At 42.5% G+C, this 23611-nt stretch overlaps 1 protein-coding gene across 2 annotated transcripts in view; it reads right to left on the bottom strand.

Moving 5' to 3' along the window:
* The window catches only part of LOC129813991 (solute carrier family 22 member 23-like), an 85449-nt gene that overhangs the window by 45562 nt on the left and 16276 nt on the right, over nucleotides 1-23611 (bottom strand). For both annotated transcript variants that reach the window (XM_055866690.1, XM_055866688.1), the window contains exons 2-3: nucleotides 12029-12132; nucleotides 11592-11746 (exon numbers count right to left, since the gene is read on the bottom strand). In XM_055866690.1, coding sequence (XP_055722665.1) covers nucleotides 11592-11746; nucleotides 12029-12132 — 259 coding nt within the window. The remainder of the gene's footprint in view (nucleotides 1-11591; nucleotides 11747-12028; nucleotides 12133-23611) is intronic.

Genomic DNA, 23611 nt, shown 5'->3' with positions numbered 1-23611 from the left:
GCATTACAGTCTCTCTCTTTAGACCGATGTGTGTGACCAACTGACAAAGTAAATCAGTCCACCAGGATTATGATTACTTACTCACTGCCACACTTTGGGAAAAGGAGGAAGGGAAGAATGCCATTGATGTGGGAAATCACAGATTGCAAGGCACGGTGACATTACTACAATAACATATCTTTAATATACAGTCACTCCCTTGCTCCACTGTTCTTCACAGCTTTCCTCACAATTTGTGTCTCTTAACAGCAGTGCTGATATGAGAGTTTAGATGCCTGGCCTGTGAGGCTACCACAATTCCTTCCATTTTCCCTGAATGCTTGTGTTTTTGTGAACAGACTCTTTTTGTAAAGTCTAAAGATGCCTAAACTATACATAGCAGTAGTATAGCTATAGTGATGTAGGGTTTGAATTACAATAAGACCAGCCTTATTAGCACCATCATTAGTGGAGTTTTGACAACATACAGAGAGGCAGAGGGAAGATGGTGACACAGCATGTGACCATAAGCATATCACTACTACCACCCCAACAATACGGACCACAATATAGCTTACAACAGATTCACTCAACTTCATTGACTTGGCTAGCTAGCTAACTCCGTAGAGAGAAAAAAATGACACACATTACATTGTGCGATTATTGCAAACGGTACTGTTAGGAATTTGAAAACTAAAACATGAATGGCGAGCTCAAGGCATTATCTAGACAAATCTTTAAAGCAAATATACTAGGCCCACCATGGGTTTGCTAGTTACACTATTGATTCTAACAAATAAAAAAATGATATCAATGAATGTATGATAGTTTTAACAAGTGGTCAGATAATGAAGTCCCGACCAATTAGCACATAATCTTGATGGGAAATCCCATCTCCTTGCTCTGCCTGTCTGGTGCGTGTTGCTCAACAACACTGACGGAGAATGAAATGTAATGGGTACGTACATAGTCTTTTATCACTGTTGCCTGAGGAGAGTTGCCTGAGTGATTTAGTGGCACACCTTAAAGCCTACATACATTCTACAGTATTTACTCAGAAATCACTGGATGGCAGTTGATAATGAGCGGAAAAACAGGAGAGAGAAAGACAGAGGGCAGAGATGTGGAGACTAGACAGAGAGAAAGAGAAAAAAATTGGCAAGACAGACAGACAGACAGACAGACAGACAGACAGACAGACAGACAGACAGACAGAGAGAGAGAGAGAGAGAGAGAGAGAGAGAGAGAGAGAGAGAGAGAGAGAGAGAGAGAGAGAGAGAGAGAGAGAGAGAGAGAGAGAGAGAGAGAGAGAGAGAGAGAGAGAGAGAAAGATTGGGCCTCAATTTTATTGTGTCCATTCACACACAGTATTAAGTCAGCAAACAGTGAGATGACTCTGCAAAAGGTATGTAAACAACCAAAGCAATTATTAAACACAGGCACACAGAGGTGGAGGTTAAACACAGGGGCCATGTCTGAATGCCCATACTTGTGTTCTAAATAGTAACCATTTTGGGTATGCAAAAATAGAATATTTCATAGTTTGTGAAATTTAGAAAATTGTCTTTTGCTCAAGTAGAATTCCCTGCACACTATTGAGGAAGAGAAGTGTCTTTTCACACCCAGGTGTGCTTGACAACAGCTGGTAATCAGATGAGGTCATGCAGTGTACAAAAATGAACGAATGGTGGAAACAACGCAATTCCACATTAGATGACACATTCTCAGTATGGGTAAGCCTAGTATGTTAATATTTTGTTGCTTACTGCAATCAATTTTACTAAACAGTACGTTCCACGTTTTACATTTGTATTTTTAGTCATTTAGCAGAGCTACTTACAGTAAGTAGTGAGTGCATATATTTTCATATTTTTCAAACTAAATAGTATGTAGTATATGATTAGTACACAGTATGTACACTGAACAACAATAGAAACACCACATGTAAAGTGTTGGTCCCATGTTTCATGAGCTGAAATACATTTTCCAGACACACAAAAAGCTTATTTCTATCAAATTGCTTACATCCCTGTTAGTGAGTATTTTTTCCTTTGCCAAGATAATTAAACAGCATGATCATTACACAGGTGCACTTTGTGCTGGAGACAATATGAGGCCACTCTTAAATGTGCAGTTTTGTCACACAACACAACGCCAAAGATATCTCAAGCGGTTTGCTGATGTCAACGTTGTGAACAGAGTGTCCCATGGTGGTGGTGTGGTTATGGTATGGGCAGGCATAAGCTAAGGACAACGAACACAATTGCATTTTATCAGTGGCAATTTGAATGCACAGAGATACCGTGACAAGATCCTGAGGCCCATTGTGGTGCCATTCATCGGCCACCATCACCTCATGTTTCAGCATGATAATTCCGGGCCCCATGTCGCAAGGATCTGTACACAATTCCTGGAAGCTGAAAATGTCTCAGTTCTTCTATGGCCTGCATACTCACTAGACATGTCACCCATTGAGCATGTTTGGGATACTCTGGATCGACGTGTACGACAGAGTGATCCCATTCCCGTCAATATACAGCAACTTCACACAGCCATTGAAGAGGAGTGGGACAACATTCCACAGGCCACAATCAACAGCCTGATCAACTCTATGTGAAGGAGATGTGTTGTGCTGCATAAGGTAAATGGTAGTCACACCAGATACTGACTGGTTTTCTGATCCACGCCACTACTTAAAAAAATAAAAGATTTCTGTGACAAACAGATCCATATCTGTATTCCCAGTCATGTGAAATCCATAGATTAAAATCAAATCAAGTGTTATTAGTCACACGCGCCGAATACAACAGGTGTAGACCTTACAGTGAAATGCTTACTGACAAGCCCCTGACCAACAATGCAGTTTAAAAAAATACCTGCTAAGTAGGAGGAAAAAATAATACATAGATAAGTTTTTTTTATTTTTATGAAAGGTAATAAACAGAGAGTAGCATCAGCGTAAAATTGTGTGTGTGTGTGGGGGGGGGGGGGGGGGGGGGGGGGTGCGACGACAATGCAAATAGTCTGGGTAGACATTTGATTAGATGTTCAGGAGTCTTATGGCTTGGGGGTAGAAGCTGTTTAGAAGCCTATTTGACCTAGACTTTGCGCTTCGGTATCGCTTGCCTTGCGGTAGCAGAGAGAACAGTCTGTGACCTAGGGTGGATGGAGTCTTTGACAATTTTTAGGGCCTTCCTCTGACACTGCCTGGTATATAGGTCCTGGATGGCAGGAAGCTTGGCCCCAGTGATGTACTGGGCCGTACGCACTACCCTCTGTAGTGCCTTGCGGTCGGAGGCCGAGCAGTTGCCATACCAGGCAGTGATGCAACCAGTCAGGATGCTCTCGATGGTGCAGCTGTAGAACTTTTTGAGGATCTGAGGACCCATGCCAAATCTTTTCATAATAGGGCTTAGTGAATTTATTTCATTTCCTTAAAAGAACTTTAACTCAGTAAAAAAAAGAAAAAAAAGCTAGTGAGACAGAAATTATATGGAAAGTTTACAGAAGCATGTACTGTACACGTCAATCACTCTGCATTCTTAACACCCCAATCACAGTCAAGACTCATCAGTCTGACCCCTCATCATTGGTTTAAAAACGTCTGCCCCATTACACAACAACTATTATTTTTCTTCCCAACCTCTGAACAGCCAGGAATCCCTCTAGTCTCCTCATTCATCCGGCCCCTCCACTCTGCTCCACTCAGTACCGACCAATCCCAGTGCTCTATTTTGGGCGAGCTGCAAAGCTTTTCAAGGTAGACAGTATGGATTAAGTTAGAATGACAAGGACATGGAGGGCTCCTCTGCTGACCTCTGTCCCCCCCTTCCTCTGCAACAGACAATTACTGCAGGCAAAGAGGCTTTTAGGGATCTATTGTACAGCGGGACTGTACTGGCCATCAACTGCAAGGCTAGTTATCAGGATGCTATTAATTCCCCCTCCCCCACCACTCCTCCCTCCCTTTCCCCCGCTTCGCTAGCTGGGTAAATCTATTTCAACGGTAACGAGCGGCAGGACCGACTGGAACGGCTGTCTAAAGCAGATTATCGCTCATCAAACCTTTACTGTGGAGAGAAAAGGTCACCATTCAACGGCAATGAGGATTCATCTCTCTGTGACTGTTATGGAGTGTACAGTACACACAGTACCACTGAAGAGCTGTAGTCGGCAAAGCCAAGGAGTAGAGTGGAGCAGACAGGTTATCAATATCCCCCCTCCTCCGTTTCCCTCTCAGTATCTGTCAGTCTATTGATTAGCAGTAATAAGAGGACAAACCCAGGAAAAACTGTTATTTGGCCGAGTGAGGTTGATTGTGCTTCAGAGGGCCTTCCAAAGAATAACCCTAATGTGGAAAGTCAGCACTTCTCTGTCAGTTGATACCTCCTCATAAGGAGGTCACGCCCTCTAAAATAGAAGTTGTATGCTATCAGAGGCTACATTACACTGAAAGGCTCTTTGATCAAGTGAATTTGATGTCACAGTTACACATGCTCTTGATAACTTTCCACTCTCTGTCTACCAGCAATGCCATGTCGTTTTTCCTAGAACTACAACAAAACAAACTCGGAACAAAACAAACCTATTTTAACTGACCCCATCGAGAGTGTGAGCCTGACACTGCTCTGCCAGTAATCCATGTAGTAGACCAGACAGGTTGCGGGTACAGTATTGCTGTTACGCCTACACAGTGGCCTTTGCCATTCTCCAACCTCCCTCTGTGTTTAGTACATATTCAACAGCCTCTAACCCTCTGCTGACCTTGCACAAACATAACCCACATTGGAAAGGCTAGGGCTGCGGCTGAAATGGCACCCTATTCCCTTTTGACACAGAGCACAGGTAAAAGGTAGAACCCTGGTCAAAAGTAGTGCACTATCTAGGGAATAGTGTGCCATTTCGGACACAAGCTAGGTTTCCACACAAGTACAAATGCTTGTAGCCATCTCTATCAATGCAGAGGCCTGGGCTGGTGGCAACAGGGATAAGTGAAAACACAGCTAGCTTGGACCTATGGAAGCTGCTGTAACAGCATCTACATGAAACACATAGGAAAAGCTATGCACTACGGGTACAGTGGGGCAAAAAAGTATTTAGTCAGCCACCAATTGTGTAGATCTCCCACTTAAAAAGATGAGAGAGGCCTGTAATTGTCATCATAGGAACATAGCTACAGACAAAATGAGAAAAAAAATCCAGAAAATCACATTGTAGGATTTTTTATGAATTTATTTGCAAATTATGGTGGAAAATAAGTATTTGGTCACCTACAAACAAGCAAGATTTCTGGCTCTCACAGACCTGTAACTTCTTCTTTAAGAGGCTCCTCTGTCCTCCACTCGTTACCTGTATTAATGGCACCTGTTTGAACTTGTTATCAGTATAAAAGACACCTGTCCACAACCTCAAACAGTCACACTCCAAACTCCACTATGGCCAAGACCAAAGAGCTGTCAAAGGACACCAGAAACAAAATTGTAGACCTGCACCAGGCTGGGAAGACTGAATCTGCAATAGGTAAGCAGCTTGGTTTGAAGAAATCAACTGTGGGAGCAATTATTAGGAAATGGAAGACATACAAGACCACTGATAATCTCCCTCGATCTGGGGCTCCACGCAAGATCTCACCCCGTGGGGTCAAAATGATCACAAGAACGGTGAGCAAAAATCCCAGAACCACACGGGGGGACCTAGTGAATGACCTGCAGAGAGCTGGGACCAAAGTAACAAAGCCTACCAATCATAACACACTCCGCCGCCAGGGACTCAAATCCTGCAGTGCCAGACGTGTCCCCCTGCATAACTTCTTGTGAATATAGGGGGTGCTGTTTCGGATTAGCATAATTTGCTCTACAGATTAAACTGCCTAGTACTCAATTCTTGCTCGTACAATATGCATATTATTATTATTGGATAGAAAACACTCTCTAGTTTCTATAGCCGTTGGAATTTTGTCTCTGAGTGAAACAGAACTCCTTCTACAGCACTTTTCATGACAGGGAGTCAGATTTCAGACATCTTGGCCCCTGATCTGGGGTCGGTTTAAAGGTCCCTGTAAATGCTATGGAGAAACAGACACTGCTTACGTCTTCCCCTGGGTGTCAGTACGTGGTGACGCTTTGAATGGAGTCGATTGCGCAATCAGGGCCTTTATAAAACAGCAAGTGCACTTTGAAGCGCCGGGCACGTTTCGGGGTCCCGGTCGAACGTTAGTGGGCATTTCGACAGACAAGAGGACTTTTTCGACCAAAAGAAGATTAGACCCAAGAAAGGATTCATTGCCCAAGATTCTGATGGAAGAACAGCTCATAGTAAGAACAAGTTATGATGATAAATCGTGTTTCTGTCGAAAAATGTTAAACGCTTATGCCGCCATTTTGTTAGGTGTAGCTTCGCTTGGCGCAACCTGTATTGAAAAGTAAGGATAATTTTAAAAATGTAATTCAGCGATTGTATTAAGAATTAAATTGTCTATCAATCGCTGTCCACCCTGTGTTTTTTAGTCAAGTTTATGAGTATTTATGTATAAGACTAGATCACTGTCTAATATGGCGCACGACATTTTCTGACCAGCTGGGCTACTTTTCTCATTGTCTAACCATGATTTTGTAATATGATGTTACAGGAGTGTCATCTGAAGAATTCTGAGAAGGTTAGTGAAAAAAATAATACATTTTGGTGGTGATAATGCTGTCGCTCTTTTTGCCGTGAATCAATGCTGGGGTAATGTTTGCACATGTGCTATGGTAATATAACGATTTATTGTGTTTTCGCTGTAAGACACTTAGAAAATCTGAAATATTGTCTGGAATCACAGGATCTGTGTCTTTTAATTAGTGTATGCTGTGTATTTTTACGAAATGTTTTATGATTAGTAATTAGGTAATACACGTTGCTCTGTATTTTTTCTAGTCGAGTTGTGATGGTGGGTGCAATTGTAAACTATGATTTATACCTGAAATATGCACATTTTTCAAACAAAACCTATCCTATACCATAAATATGTTATCAGACTGTCATCTGATGAGGTTTTTTCTTGGTTAGTGGCTATCAATATCTTTATTTGGCCGAATTGGTGATAGCTACTGGTGTTGAGAAAAAATGGTGGACAAAGAAAAATGGTGTCTTTTGCTAACGTGGTTAGCTAATAGATTTACATATTTTGTCTTCCCTGTAAAACATTTTAAAAAATCTGAAATGGTGGCTTTATTCACAAGATCTGTATCTTTCATTAGGTGTCTTGGACTTGTGATTTAATGATATTTAGATGCTACTATTTAATTGTGACGCTATGCTAGCGATGCTACTCAGTGTGGGGGGGGTGGGGGGTGCTCCCGGACCCGGGGTAGAGACCCGTGAAAGGTTAAGCCAGTACATGTCCAGGCCCGTCTGAAGTTTGCTAGAGAGCATTTGGATGATCCAGAAGAAGATTGGGAGAATGTCATATGGTCAGATGAAACCAAAATATAACTTTGTTGGTAAAAACTCAACTCGTCGTGTTTGGAGGACAAAGAATGCTGAGTTGCATCCAAAGAACACCATACCTACTGTGAAGCATGGGGGTGGAAACATCATGCTTTGGGGCTGTTTTTCTGCAAAGGGACCAGGACGACTGATCCGTGTAAAGGAAAGAATGAATGGAGGCATGTATCGTGAGATTTTGAGTGAAAACCTCCTTCCATCAGCAAGGGCATTGAAGATGAAACGTGGCTGGGTCTTTCAGCATGACAATGATCCCAAACACACCGCCCGGGCAACGAAGGAGTGGCTTCGTAAGAAGCATTTCAAGGTCCTGGAGTGGCCTAGCCAGTCTCCAGATCCCAACCCCATAGAAAATCTTTGGAGGGAGTTGAAAGTCCGTGTTGCCCAGCAACAGCCCCAAAACATCACTGCTCTAGAGGAGATCTGCATGGAGGAATGGGCCAAAATACCAGCAACAGTGTGTGAAAAGCTTGTGAAGACTTACAGAAAACGTTTGACCTACGTCATTGCCAAAAAAAAGGGTATATAACAAAGTATTGAGATAAACTTTTGTTATTGACCAAATACTTATTTTCCACCATAATTTGCAAATAAATTCATTAAAAATCCTCCAATGTGATTTTCTGGATTTTTTCTCCTAATTTTGTCTGTCATAGTTGAAGTGTACTTATGATGAAAATTACAGGCCTCTCTCATCTTTTTAAGTGGGAGAACTTGCACAATTGGTGGCTGACTAAATACTTTTTTGCCCCACTGTATATCTCTCTATGAGGCTCCAGTAGGTATCCACAGCTCCTTCTGAAACGCTTGCAGTCATCTAGTGATGCAGAGGCCTGTTTTAACACTTTATAGGCAACTTGAAGAAACAGTATATGTTGGAAAAAACACACTCCGGCCCTCACAACATACTTACAGTTCATTCGGAAAGTATTCAGACCTCTTGGCCTTTTCCATATTTTGTTACGTTACAGCCGTATTCTAAAATTGATTAAATAAATACAAATCCTCATCAATCTACACACAATACCCAATAATGAAAAAGCGAAAACAAAGTTTTAGAAATGTTTCCACATTTATAAAAATAAAAAACGGAAATACTTTATTTACATAAGTTCAGACCCTTTGTTATGAGACTCGAAATTGTGCTCAGGTGCATCCTGCTTCCATTGATCATCCTTGATGTTTCTACAACTTGATTGGAGTACACCTGTGGTAAATTGAATTGATTGGACATGATTTGGAAAGGAACACACCTGTCTATATAAGGTCTCACAGTTGACAGTGCATGTCAAAGCAAATACCAAGCCATAAGGTCAAAGGAATTGTCCGTAGAGCTCCGAGACAGGATTGTGTCGAGGCACAGATCTGGGGAAGGGTACCAAAAAATGTCTGCAGCATTGAAGGTCCCCAAGAACATAGTGGCCTCCATCATTCTTAAATGGAAGAAGTTCGGAACCACAATGACTCTTCCTAGAGCTGGCCGCCCTGCCAAACTGAGAAATTGGGGGAGAAGGGTCTTGGTCAGGGAGAAAACGGCAGACTCAGGAGCCTTGGTTTCTCAAATGACTGCTTTGCCTGGTTCACCAACTACTTCTCAGATAGAGTTCAGTGTGTCAAATCGGAGGGCCTGTTGTCCGGACCTCTGGCAGTCTCTGTGGGAGTACCACAGGGTTCAATTCTCGGGCCGACTCTTTTCTCTGTAGATATCAACGATGTCGCTCTTGCTGCGGGTGATTCCTTGATCCACCTCTACGCAGATGACACCATTCTGTATACATTTTGCCCTTCTTTGGACACTGTGTTAACAAACCTCCAAACGAGCTTCAATATGCCATACAACACTCATTCCGTGGCCTCCAACTGCTCTTAAACGCTAGTCAAATTAAATGCATGCTCTTCAACCAATCGCTGCCCGCACCCGCCCGCCCGACTAGCTAACTTAGAATATGTGGACAACTACAAATACCTAGGCGTCTGGCTAGACCGTGAAATCTTCTTCCAGACTCACATTAAACATCTTCAATCCAAAATTAAATCTAGAATCGGCTTCCTATTTTGCAACAAAGCCTCCTTCATTCACGCTGCCAAAGATACCCTCGTAAAACGGACTATCCTACCGATCCTCGACTTCGGCGATGTCATTTACAAAATAGCCTCCAACACTCTACTCAGCAATCTGGATGCAGTCTATCACAGTGCCATTCGTTTTGCCACCAAAGCCCCATATACTACCCACCACTGTGACCTGATACTCTTGTCGGCTGGCCCTCGCTACATATTCGTCGCTAGACCCACTGGTTCCAGGTCATCTATAAGTCTCTGCTAGGTAAAGCTCCGCCTTATCTCAGCTCACTGGTCACCATAACAACACCCACCTGTAGCACGCGCTCCAGCAGGTATATTTCCCTGGTCATCCCCAAAGCCAACACCTCCTTTGGCCGCCTTTCCTTCTAGTTCTCTGCTGCGAATGACTGGAACGAATTGCAAAAATCACTGAAGTCGGAGACTTATATCTCCCTCACTAACTTTAAGCATCAGCTATCTGTGCAGCTTACCGATCGCTGTAGCTGTACCTACCTCATCCCCATATTGTTTTATTCACTTTTTAGTTCTTTTGTGCACTAGCCTTTCCAGTATTTCTACTTGCACATCATCCTCTGCACATCTATCACTCTAGTGTTAATTTGCTAAATTGTAATTACTTGTTATTGACTGTACGCTTTTTTATTCCATGTGTAACTCTGTGTTGTGCTTTTGTCACACTGTTTTGCTTTATCTTGGCCAGGTCACAGTTGTAAATGAGAACTTGTTCTCAACTGGCCTACCTGGTTAAATAAAGGTGAAATAAAAAAATACATGTAGGAAAAAAATGACCAAGAACCCGATGGTCACTCTGACAGAGCTCCGGAGTTCCTCTGTGGAGATGGGAGAACCTTCCAGAAGGACAACCATCTCTGCACACTCTACCAATCAGGCTTTTGTAGAGTGGCCAGACGGAAGCCACTCCTCAGTAAAATGCACATGAAAGCCCACTTGGAGTTTGCCAAAAGGCACCTAGACTCTCAGACCATGAGAAACAAGATTCTCTGGTCTGATGAAACCAAGATTGAACTCTTCGGGCTGAATGTCAAGCTTCACGTTTGGAGAAAACCTGGCACCATCCCTATTGTGAAGCATGGTGGTGGTAGCATCATGTTGTGGGAATGTTTTCAACAGCTGCAGGGACTGGGATCGAGGGAAGGATGAACGGAGCAAAGTACAGAGAAATCCTTGATGAAAACCTGCTTCAGAGCGCTCAGGACCTCAGACTGGGGCAAAGGTTCACCTTCGAACAGGACAACAACCCTAAGCACAAAGCCAAGACAATGCAGGAGTGGCTTTGGGACAAGTCTCAGAATATCTTTGAGTGGCCCAGACAGAGCCTGAACATGATCAAACATCTCTGGAGAGACCTGAAAATAGCTGTGCAGCGACACTCCCCATACAAACCTGACAGACCTTGAGAGGATCTGCAGAGAAGAATGGGGAAAACTCCCCAAATACAGGTGTGCCAAGTTTGTAGCGTCATACCCAAGAAGACTCGAGGCTGTAATCGCTGCCAAAGGTTCTTCAACAAAGTGCTGAGTAAAGGGTCTGAACACTTACGTAAATGTGATATTTCAGTTTTCTATTTTTTATACATTTCCAAAAATGTCTAAATACCTGTTTTTGTTTTGTCATAATGGGGTACTGTGTGTAGATTGATGAGGGGCAAAAATTATTTCATTGTTTTTAGAATAAGGCTGTAATGTAACAAAATGTGGAAAAAGTCAAGGGGTCTGAATACTTTCCAAATGCACTGTACACCTCATGACTTGGGGATTTCCTTACTTTTAGGCATACAGCAACACCATCTGACAATATATAGAATGTGAATCCTAACTCAAGACATGGGGGTCTACTAACTATAACACACCCCACAAAGACAAGGCTATGGGAAACAACTACTGCCCACACAGCAGCACATCCATTACTAAAGCGCTAATAGAAATTCTCACCTAACAGATAAATCAATGGACTGTACAGTATAGCGAAGGCATGCAGAATAGCATGGTGTAGTAGGTCTGCAGGACTTACTGAGGACTTACTGAGGATGTAGAGGGAGAGGGCGATGCCTGCCAAGCAGAAGCCCTCGAAGAAGCGCAGGGTGCTGAACATGGGAACGTTGACAGAGAAGGCCACGGTCAGACCAAACACCAGCATGAACAGGACCGAGATTATTAGGACCGGGTGGCGACCAAACCTGAGGATGGAGGGAGAGAAGGAGGGAGAGAGAGACAGAGAGAGAGAGAGGATGAAGCACAAATACAGTAGGAAAGATCCTTAATTACTTGTCCATATTTAAACAATACAAGCTAAAGCCTTTGAAGTCTGTCCCTTAGAGTATTGTTTCAGGGCATTAAAAAGAAACATACTGAAAACTCCTGAACGAAATGTCTATGAAAATATATTACGTAATAACTTTATTATGTAGTAAAGATATTATGTAACAACTTATTATGTAATAGTGAATAATTAAACTCACCAGTCTGCCAGGACCCCAAAGACCAGGTATCCGAATATGGATCCCACCAGCAGAGAGAACTTAGCGATATGGACCTTCCACGCCGAGTCACACACCAGACTCCACTGTAGAAGATGAAGAAGAACAGAATAAGGTTACTGGATTGTCTAATGAACACAAATATCAAACGGAAACGTGTCTTCTGCTTTATCCCAACTCCTCTGAAAGACTCTCACACTAAGTAACAAACACACAGAGGGCAGCCAAATTATGGCATACGGAGAAACAACCCATTCACATCAGCCATTTTGTATTCAGACTAATCTCAGCTAGAGTATTACTCAATATATCTAATAAGGACATGAAGCATATACATTATTTGTCAGATTGTATGGGAACATTAACTCAGAGCTACAAGAGCATTCTAGCTAACTTCCTATTGGATTTGAACCAGGCAGCACACCCCTGATCTCAATCCAGTTTCCCTAACCGACATCCCACTTTGCTAACAATGCCTTGAAACATAAAGAGAGAATAACCATTGATTTAAAGCCTCCATTAAAAGTGTTCAACCATGTAAATGTGCTGTAGCCTATTATGTTGAGTTTCCCCTTCCAATGCCTAGATTGCCCTGTGTGTTGTCTATAATGATGTATACCCCCACTTCAACCCCCCATGCCTGTGTGCTCTTCCTCTGGCTGTGTAGTGTAGTCCTCTGCCCCATCAGTAGTAGGCTTCCAAGAATGCAAAGTATGCTGTGCCACTACAGCTGATCTGCATTAGCAATACATCCATGCACATATTTTTGTATTATTTGTGGATGAATACAATTGTAGGTAAATACATGTGTGAACAGAATGCACCTACTTTGGACAAATCAATCAAACATTAATAAATAAAGTACAGTGCAAAAAATAGCTAGACCCCATTCATCCCCTGCTAACTCTGCCACAGCTGCTGGGAAAAAAACCTTAGGGGGAACTGAAGTAGATATATGTAGAGTATGTCTAATAAATCAATCCTTTACTGATTCAAGTCTACGTTGTAAAGTATGTGTACAATACATACAGAATAAACCCACTTTTGTCAATGATGATAATGCCACCCCAAATCTGTTTGACTTATCCACTCCACTATCACCCCACACTTTCAGCCCAATGCAGCTGTGAGTAAACAGTACTGAGAGGCAGGCTGTTGGGGTTACTGGGTTCCTGGTACTCTGGTCTGGAATGGAGCCTCCTCTGTGCTCCCAGCTGTCTGAGGGATATAAGAGTCAAGGAGAGGGTGTGTAAGGGTGGGGCGTGATGGTGACAGGTGTGTGACACATGGGGTGTCTGTCTATCGATGTGACACCCGGAGTATAGCTCTGGTTAGCCAACAGAGACTGACAAGCACACACAAGTTTTGGTTCCAAATTCTGAGATTAGCCAATACATACCCAAAGACACAGCTTTGGAAAGTACCAAACAGCACATCCATTACTTTGCATTGCTTTTTGATTTCTGGTAAACGTGAATGCAATGGCTCGGAACTGGTCAATTGTTTGGTCGTTAGGCTGTTGGTTGACCGAGATTGTCTTAGTCGAGCAGTAACAAATATATATAAATAAATATAAATATATTTGTGCCCATCTCAGTGAACTAATCCATTGCGGTGGCCTAGACTAAAACCCAATTCATGCTTGAGCCTGCACAGCCATGCAGAGGCCAAATTGAGCTCTGTACCGTATTACCATGCGCCTCCCAAATTTTGTAACAACGTGGAGCTCTCTGTACAGCGCAACATTGACATTTATTTATTTTTATTTATTTTACCGTTATTTTACCAGGTTAGTTGACTGAGAACACGTTCTCATTTGCAGCAACGACCTGGGGAATAGTTACAGGGGAGAGGAGGGGGATGAATGAGCCAATTGTAAACTGGGGATTATTAGGTGACCATGATGGTTTGAGGGCCAGATTGGGAATTTAGCCAGGACACCGGGGTTAACACCGCTACTCTTACGATAAGTGCCATGGGATCTTTAATGACCTCAGAGAGTCAGGACACCCGTTTAACGTCCCATCCAAAAGACGGCACCCTACACAGAGCAGTGTCCCCAATCACTGCCCTGGGGCATTGGGATATTTTATTAGACCAGAGGAAAGAGTGCCTCCTACTGGCCCTCCAACACCACTTCCAGCAGCATCTGGTCTCCCATCCAGGGACTGACCAGGACCAACCCTGCTTAGCTTCAGAAGCAAGCCAGCAGTGGTATGCAGGGTGGTATGCTGCTGGCAGGATTAGTTGACGGTAGAAAATACAAACTCACTTCCTTGACAACAGCTCTGCACTGTTCTGCGAAGCGCAAGAAGTATGAATGCCCTGACTTCTGCTGAGGTCGTATCACCTGGCCAAGGCAGACGTCGGATTGACAATGCGCTCTCTCCTGCTAATTTCTGCACATTCATTGTTTCAGAACTTCATTGTGTGAATTGTTTGCGATTGATTGTCAGTGTCTGTCAATTCCACAATACATATATCACCAGTAGTAGATTTACTGTTATTTCCTAGCATTTCTAATCTACAATGTTTGTTACTTTGGTTACAGTAATTTATGATAATGCATTCAATATTATTATTCCAGTCTTCCCGTTTTCATTGTCAGATTCGACACATTGTTTGCAGAATGCACAACCTATTCTACACTTGTGAGAAACAATTTTTAGTTTATTTTCATTCCATTTACGAGTTTTGTGAATTTAGTCATTGTGTTTTGTTTGGAGCGATCCTGTCAATGTTGAGTAAGGACACGCACGCATAGAAGTAGGGGGATTTGATAGTATTTCTGATTGGCTTTATGCATCACCAACTATGACCTGTGGATCTTCTCAGATTAATGTTTTCTTCACCTCAAACAGGAAGAAAACGAAGTCTGTTTTTACATCCATTGAGAATTACAATAGTTCCTCAATTTATTTGAAAAATCTATCTAGCTTTCTCCCTTTCGATAACCACTCAGCGGGGAAGGGAAAAATGTCATGCTCTGATCCAGTGGAAATGTCATAAAATAGGCCTACCTGATTACTTCTTATCTGTGTTTGACTTGGACTGGAATAGGTTCTGGTACTGTTTATATTTAGGTGCAGGAGCTCTACAATACTTTTGAGCTAATATTCTATGAGAGGAACAGGAGCTCAAGCAGGAGAAAATTTGAGGTGTCGGTACTCAGCTCTGGTGAGCTCCTGCCCAAGTTGAGCAGTAGCAGGACACCTATCCCTAAGAAGTTTTAAAGCATCAGACAAGCTCAAAGCATATAGTTAATTTTATTAAAACACATAGGGTGTGTCTATACAGTTGAAGTCGGAAGTTACCATACACTTAGGTTGGAGTCATTAAAACTTGTTTTTCAACCACTCCACAAATTTCTTGATAACAAACTATAGTTTTGGCAATGGTTAGGACATCTACTTTATGCATGACACAAGTAATTTTTCCAACAATTGTTTACAGACAGATTAATTCACTAATAATTCACTGTATCACAATTCCAGTGGGTCAGAAGTTAGCATACACTAAGTTGACTGTGCTTTTAAACAGCTTGGAAAATTCCAGAAAATTATGTCATGGCTTTAGAAGCTTCTGATAGGCTAATTGACATCATTTGAGTCAATTGGAGGTGTACCTGTGGATGTATTTCAAGGCCTACCTTCAAACTCAGTGCCCCTTTGCTTGACATCATGGGAAAATAAAAAGAAATCAGAAAAGAAAATGTAGACCTCCACAAGTCTGGTTCATCCTTGGGAGCAATTTCCAAATGCCTGAAGGTGCCACGTTCATCTGTACAAACAATAGTACGCAAGTATAAACACCATGGGACCACGCAGCCGTCATACCGCTCAGGAAGGAGACGCGTTCTGTCTCCTAGAGATGAACGTACTTTGGTGTGAAAAGTGCAAATCAATCCCAGAACAACAGCAAAGGACCTTGTGAAGATGTTGGAGGAAACAGGTACAAAAGTATCTATATCCACAGTAAAACAGTTCTATATTGACATAAACTGAAAGGCCGCTCAGCAAGGAAGAAGCCACTGTTCCTAAACCGCCATAAAAAAGCCAGACTACGGTTTGCAACTGCACATGGGGACAAAGATCGTACTTTTTGGAGAAATGTCCTCTGGTCTGATGAAACAAAAATAGAACTGTTTGGCTATAATGACCATCGTTATGTTTGGAGGAAAAGGGGGGAGGCATGCAAACCGAAGAACACCATCCCAACCGTGAAGCACGGGGGTGGCAGCATCATGTTGTGGGGGTGCTTTGCTGCAGGAGGGACTGGAGCACTTCACAAAACAGATGGTGTCATGAGGGAGGAAAATGATGTGGATATATTGAAGCAACATCTCAAGACATCAGTCAGGAAGTTAAAGCTTGGTCACAAATGGGTCTGCCAAATTGACAATGACCCCAAGCATACTTCCAAAGTTGTGGCAAAATGGCTTAAGGACAACAAAGTCAAGGTATTGGAGTGGCCATCACAAAGCCCTGACCTCAATTGTATAGTAAATGTGTGGGCTGAACTGAAAAAGCATGTGCGAGCAAGGAGGCCTACTAACCTGACTCAGTTACACCAGATCTGTCAGGTGAAATGGGCCAAAATTCACCCAACTTATTGTGGGAAGCTTGTGGAGGGCTGCCTGAAACATTTGACCCAAGTTAAACAATTTAAAGGCAATGCTACCAAATACTAATTGAGTGTATGTAAACTTCTGACCCACTGGGGATGTGATGAAAGATATAAAAGCTGAAATAAATCATTCTCTCTACTATTATTCTGACATTTCACATTCTTAAATATATAGTGGTGATCCTAACAGCCACCACTAACATTTAGTGGCCGCTGCCAACATACTGACTCAACTCCAGCCACTTTAATAATGGGAATTGATGGAAATTATGTAAAAATGTATCACTAGCCACTTTAAACAATGCCACTTAATATAATGTTTACATACCCTACACTACTCATCTCATATGTATATACTGTACTCTATATCATCTACTGCATCTTGCCATCTTTATGTAATACATGTATCACTAGCCACTTTAAACTATGCCACTTTATGTTTATATACCCTACATTACTCATCTCATATGTATATACTGTACTCTATACCATCTACTGCATCTTGCCTATGCTGTTCTGTACCATCACTCATTCATATATCTTTATGTACATATTATTTATCCCTTTACACTTGTGTGTATAAGGTAGTAGTTGTGGAATTGTTAGGTTAGATTACTTGTTGGTTATTACTGCATTGTCGGAACTAGAAGCACAAGCATTTCGCTACACTCGCATTAACATCTGCTAACCATGTGTATGTGACAAATACATTTTGATTTGATTTGATTTGACTTAAGACAGGGGATTTTTACTAGGATTAAATGTCAGGTATTGTGAAGAACTGAGTTTAAATGTATTTGGCTAAGGTGTATGTAAACTTCCGACTTCAACTGTATATGGAAAAATAGACTTTTAACAATTTTGACCACTCGATTGGGTGAAAGAACAGACGACTTTCGGGTTACCAAGATTTGTTTTAGTCGGGGACAGCCCTAGAACGAATAAAACAATGTTCTTCATTTGGGGACAGGAGGACTGAGTTTGCACTCTGTATTTCCTTCTCAATTGAAACTGAAGTTCCCCACTCACAATATGTCTTTAGGCTATTAGAGTTTATGACCTCTTATAACCTCTGGCATAGCGATCTGTCCTGTTCAGGGTAAAAAGCTCCAGCTCCACGATTATGCACTGTCACGAGGCAGTGATCACATGACACACACATGCATACTTTCGGTATCGATGTCACTAGGGGACAAGACCAAGATGGGAGGCAAACAAGTTCCCCAATGTTGAGCAATACCACATAAACCATGAGGTAGTGTGTCAAAGCCAAGGAAGTCTGCTCTGTCTTTGGCCGTGTCAAACTTTTGTGTTGAAAGTGTGATGTGTGCCAGAATGGGACTATGTATAAGACCATGGGATATGGAGAACTCATGACCGTGCAGAATGGGGGATCAACCAGACCACGCGGCCAGGGTGCCTGACTAAGCGTGACAGATGAACGCAGTTCAAAGCAGCTGGTGACCAAACAGTTGAAAGGAACCTCAACCATTAATAAGCACCAAAGAGAGAGCTGACTGTGCAAGAAGCCTGACCACATCTTAGTTAGAGGAACAGAGTGTTTTAATGTTGACCACGATAAAAATCCTAACCACGACTGAGGTCAAGGGACAAAATATGTTAGCTAGTAAACCTGATGTCGACCGTACGTGACCACGGTCATGTCACTACAGAAGTTCAGCTAGCAGAACATTCCGTCCCATATGCTTCCTTTAGTGCCCTCACTCACTATGGTAATGTTCATTAGGGATAGCTGAATTGTAGGCTCTATGTTAGACAGTAGGCAATGCCTTATTAATCCTTTAGTTTGACAGGCAGGCGGGAGTACAAAAGGCCTATTGGTGCTCTGGGTCTGTGTGTGACAGCAAGGGAGGGCATCAGGCCCCGAACACTAACCCAAGTGAGTGGGGGGGCAGGAGCCCCCCTGCAGGCATCCTGCTGCGGTGTCTACCGTGTCATTTAACACCAACGGCCACAGCTGCATGTATAGTACATATCTAACTAGAGATACAGTCTTATACTCAGCTGGCTCCTCCCCGGATTTAGTGTTAAATGCTCTACAACAAAGCTTTCGTAGTGTCCATATAGCTTTATCTATCCTTAACCTTGGTCTGAGCACCTCCAAAACAAAGGTCATGTGGTTTGGTAAGAAGATAGCCCCTCTTCCCACAGGTGTTATTACTACCTCTTGAGGGTTTAGAGCTTGAAGTTGTCACCTCATACAAATACTTGGGATTATGGCTATACGGCTGTCCTTCTCTCAGCACATATCAAAGCTGCAGGCTAAAGTTAAATCTAGACTTGGTTTCCTCTATCGTAATCGCTCCTCTTTCACCCCAGCTGCCAAACTAACCCTGATTCAGATGACCATCCTACCCATGCTAGATTACGGAGACATAATTTATAGATTGGCAGGTAAAGGTGCTCTCGAGCGGCTACGTGTTCTTTACCATTCGGCCATCAGATTTGCCACCAATGCTCCTTATAGGACACATCACTGCACTCTATACTCCTCTGTAAACTGGTCATCTCTGTATACCCGTCGCAAGACCCACTGGTTGATGCTTATTTATAAAACCCTCTTAGGCCTCACTCCCCCCTATCTGAGATACCTACTGCAGCCCTCATTCTCCACATACAAAACCCGTTCTGCCAGTCACATTCTGTTAAAGGTCCCCAAAGCACACACATCCCTGGGTCACTCCTCTTTTCAGTTCGCTGCAGGTAGCGACTGGAACGAGCTCCAAACACACACTCAAACTGGACCGTTTTATCTCAATCTCTTCATTCAAAGACTCAATCATGAACACTCTTACTGACAGTTGTGGCTGCTTTGTGTGATGTATTGTTGTCTCTACCTTCTTGACATTTGTGCTGTTGACTTTGCCCAATAATGGTTGTACCATGTTTTTGTGCTGCTACCATGTTGTTGTCATGTTGTGTTGCTACCAGGCTATTGTCATGTTGTGCTGCTACCATGTTGTTGTCATGTTGTGTTGCTACCAGGCTGTTGTTATGTGTTGCTGCCTTGTTATGTTGTTGTCTTTGATCTCTCTTTATGTAGTGTTGTGTCTCTCTTGTTGTGATGTGTGTTTTGTCCTATTTTTATATGGTATTTCTTTTTTTTCTTTTTTATCCCAGGCCCCCGTCCCCGCAGGAGGCCTTTTGCCTTTTGGTAAGCCGTCATTGTAAAAAAGAATTTGTTCTTAACTGATACGTCTAGTTAAATAAAGGTTAAATAAATAAATAAAAAGAGGGAGGGAGGGATGAGAGAATGAGTAGAAAAAGGGAGAAGGTGGGTGAGATAGAGAAGGAAACAAAATGCTTGACAGTGAATGGAGAGAGATAAAGAAGGAGAAAGGGAATAGGGAAATATAATGAGTAAATAGAGAGACAGAGAGACACATTAAATGCTTGGCAGGGAGTGTGAGGCGAGGGAGACAGGGAGAGTGGAGTGAGACTGCTGCATAGTTACTGCCTAGCAACAGACTATCCCCTTGGTTATGAGTCTTTTTCTAATTTACAGTATAAGTTTAGAAATATTCTCTCATCTCTGGGATCAGGGAATAGAGGAGAGTAGGAGGTGTGAGAGAGAGAGAGAGAGAGAGAGAGAGAGAGAGAGAGAGAGAGAGAGAGAGAGAGAGAGAGAGAGAGAGAGAGAGAGAGAGAGAGAGAGAGAGGAGAGAGAGAGAGAGAGAGAGAGAGAGAGAGAGAGAGAGAGAGAGAGAGAGAGAGAGAGAGAGAGAGAGAGAGAGAGAAGCACACATCCAGCAGGAGAAGGACACATCCTTAATTACTTGTCCATATTTAAACAATATAAGCTAAAGCCTTTGAAGTCTGCCCCTTCGGTTATTTTATTGTTTGAGTGCATTAGCAAGAAACACACAGAAGACTCCTGAACTGAATGTAGAGAGAGAGAGAGAGAGAGAGAGAGAGAGAGAGAGAGAGAGAGAGAGAGAGAGAGAGAGAGAGAGAGAGAGAGAGAGAGAGAGAGAGAGAGAGAGAGAGAGATATGATCCCTTATTGATGTAACTTCTTAAATCCACTTCAACAAATGTAGATGAAGGGGAGGAGAATGCTCTTGAGACAACTGAGACATGGATTGTGTATGTGTTCCATTCAGAGGGTGAATGGGCAAGACAAAATATTTAAGTGCCTTTGAACGGGGTATGGTAGTAGGTACAAGGCGCACCGGTTTGAGTGTGTCAAGAACTGCAACTCTGCTGGGTTTTTCACGCTCAACAGTTTCCCATGTGTTTCAAGAATGGTCCACCTTCCAAAGGACATCCAGCCAACTTGACACAACTGTGGAAAGCATTGGAGTCAACATGGGCCAGCATCCCTGTGGAAGGCATTCAACACCATGTAGTCCATGGCCTGATGAATTGAGGCTGTTCTTAGGGCAAAAGGGAGAGAGAGCTCTGGGACACATTCCATCACCATTAGTCGTCATAGAAAATGTGATAATATAAATCCAAACTGTTCAATCAGTGACATCATTTAGAAAAGTAAGATGCGACTCATTGAGAAATCACCTATGTAAGCAATGCCATATTCCAGAGCTGTTGTGTAAATTGTATTTCATTTTCATATCCTAGATAACTATCATTCCAGGATCAATTCTCAAGTTACACATTAAAGGTTGGACTAATTGCAGACATGTTCAAAAAGACTCCCGAGTGGCGCAGCGGTCAAAGGCACTACATCTCAGTGCAGGAGGCGTCACTACAGTCCCTGGTTCAATCCCAGGCTGTATCACAAAGGGCGGTGCACAATTGGCCCAGTGTCGTCTGGGTTTGGCCGGGGTAGGCTGTCATTGCAAATAAGAATTTGTTTTTAACTGACTTGCCTAGTTAAATTAATTTTTTTAAATAATAATAAAAAGACATACAATTTACATGCTGAGCAGACAATGGTAACATCTATTCAAAAACCACCTCAGGTCAAAAACATAATGTAGCCTATTGAAGTCTCTCTCTACTGTTAACATTCATGGAGATAATGGTATATTCTCTTTCAGGGGCACAATTAACAGTCTGAGGAAACGTAGCATTATTTCTCTAATGATCATGTAGTGACAGGGCAAGGAGGTGTGTGTGTGTATGTGTCCGAGACGGCGCACTATCAATGACAGTTGGTTCCAGTGCCTGTCAGCCCAGTTTCTGTGTGAGAGAGATACAGAATAGCTGATCAGATACATGTGCAGTGTTGTCGTTGAGGTCTGCAGGGAGCCTGGCAATACTCAACACTTTGTTACTGTATCCTGAAAGTGTCCACACAGACAGACTTGAAAACAACAAGGATAAAAAAGATATTCCTCCGTTTGTGTGTGTACACTAAGATAGTAGCTTAGATTGAGAGTGTCTAACCTTCTTTTGTGAGGAAAGAGAAAGATAGACGAAACAAATAGCATTAGGTGGATAGTGGGTAAAACGAGAGGCGGTTTCTGCATGATTCTCATCGCTTTCTAACTCACCACTTCTCTCACACACACACACACACACACACACACACACACACACACACACACACACACACACACACACACACACACACACACACACACACACACACACACACACACACACACACACACACACACACACACACACACACACAGTGATCCAGCATATCCTGTCATGGCAATGTAGATGAACCATATAATTAAATGAATTTGATCAATCTTACTGTTTGTGATTAGAGAGGGAAGGAGAGAAAGGGAGTGATCAGCTACTTCCCTTCCAGTCTTGCATTCCATCACTTGATCTTACAGTTTTTCTCAATTGCTAAAACACTAAAACCCATTGGCTGAACAAAGTTCTCAGTTGCCTGGACTCATTTGGCTAATTATGCAGTCTGTTGTCAATACCTTAAACCATTTCACATGGTAAAACACAATTTGCAGATCTCACTTAGACTTTTCAGCAAAACTCTAAACACATTCTCATTCTCAAAACACATTCTGCACTCTAATGCACATGTCATCCATACTGGTAAACACAAGTGGCAACAATCAAATACAAATAGAGAACACATGTCATTGATTGAACACAACCACTCAAAATTGATTTAACCTGTTTCAAATGATGCGACACAACCAATATAAGCCAGTTCAGAGAGCAAACAGGTTGTTGAAGGTGGGAAGGAGAAAGTCTGAGAATGGATAGAAGAAACAATGTGAGAGGACGAGGACGAGTGCGTATGCGAGGTGGGCGACGAGGAGGAAGAGGAGGAGGAGGGCAAGAAAGAGAAAGAGGAGGAGGAAGAGGAAGAGGAAGACAAAGAGTGGAAATATCTGATGAAATTCGAGCAACAGTTATAGACCATGTTCTTGTCCATGGACTGACAATGAGGGAAGCAGGACTTAGAGTGCAACCCAATTTGAGCCGATTTTCTGTGTCCACCATAGTAAGGACATTCAGAGAAGAGAACAGGTACAGTATACTACTGTATTTTTGTAATTGCAAATTTACTGTACTACACTATATGCAGCTGTTTCAATAGACATTTGTAAAGTTAATCACTCTGTGTATTGTACTGCATGAATATGTTTTGTAACTGCACAACTACTTTTTGTAGAATTGCAAGGCTGCCACATGCAGGTGGAAGGACAGCTATATTCACTCGGGAGCAAGAGGCCGTTATAGTTGGCATGGTCCTTCAAGATAATGCAATACGACTCAGAGAAATCCAGGAACGAGTGATACAAGACAACACACACTTCCAGGGAATCGACAGTGTGAGCATTTCCACAATTGACCGTGTCCTCCATCGTAACAGGATGCGAATGAAACAAGTATACAGAGTACCTTTTGAGCGCAACTCACCAAGGGTGAAAGAACTGTGAGCTCAGTATGTGCAAGTAAGTGTACATTCAGAAACATTTACTGTAATCCAGATTGTCTACAGTACTAACACATTCTATGTGAATTACATTAC

This window comes from Salvelinus fontinalis, chromosome 17, assembly GCF_029448725.1.
Source record: "Salvelinus fontinalis isolate EN_2023a chromosome 17, ASM2944872v1, whole genome shotgun sequence".
Lineage (NCBI taxonomy): Eukaryota > Metazoa > Chordata > Actinopteri > Salmoniformes > Salmonidae > Salvelinus > Salvelinus fontinalis.
Note: the sequence above shows the minus strand (reverse complement) of the source record. Positions and strands in the feature narration are given on the sequence as shown.